This window comes from Pterocles gutturalis, unplaced genomic scaffold (genome assembly GCF_000699245.1).
Source record: "Pterocles gutturalis isolate BGI_N339 unplaced genomic scaffold, ASM69924v1 scaffold1536, whole genome shotgun sequence".
Classification (NCBI taxonomy): domain Eukaryota; kingdom Metazoa; phylum Chordata; class Aves; order Pterocliformes; family Pteroclidae; genus Pterocles; species Pterocles gutturalis.
Window position 1 is genome coordinate 1 of NW_010102652.1, and position 401 is coordinate 401.

The following is a 401-nucleotide window of genomic DNA, read 5'->3' on the forward strand; positions in this document are numbered from 1 at the left end:
CGCCAGGAGGAGGGGCGATTGGGAGGCCTACCTGCGGCAGCCCTGCCCCTTGGTGCACGGCATCCCCATGGTCTGCGCCTTCACCCACAACTGGGACCGGGTCGACAACTTCCAGAGCCGCCCCGATGACATCGTGGTGGTCACCTTCCCGAAATCCGGTGAGTGTCCCCAAGCCCAGCAGAGATGCTGGTCCTGGGTCAGCGAGCACGGTGCCTGGCTGGGACCCGCTGCCAGGGGGGATGCGGCGCATTCAGGGCTGTCAGGACGGAGATGCCTGGTAAAGATTGGGGTGTTGTCGGTGCTGAGCCCCCCAACGCTGCCCTCGCTGCCCCCCCGGTGGGCTGCTCTCCCCAGGCACCACCTGGGTCAGCGAGATCGTGGACATGATCATGCAAGGCGGC

General features: G+C 66.8%; 1 protein-coding gene across 1 annotated transcript in view; it reads left to right on the top strand.

Annotated features, from left to right (window-relative positions):
* Positions 1-67: 67 nt before the first annotated feature.
* LOC104471118 (sulfotransferase family cytosolic 1B member 1-like) overlaps positions 68-401 on the top strand; it is a 1,541-nt gene continuing 1,207 nt past the window's right edge. The window contains exons 1-2 of the mRNA XM_010086349.1: positions 68-158; positions 355-399. Of these exons, the coding sequence (XP_010084651.1) occupies positions 68-158; positions 355-399 (136 nt within the window). The remainder of the gene's footprint in view (positions 159-354; positions 400-401) is intronic.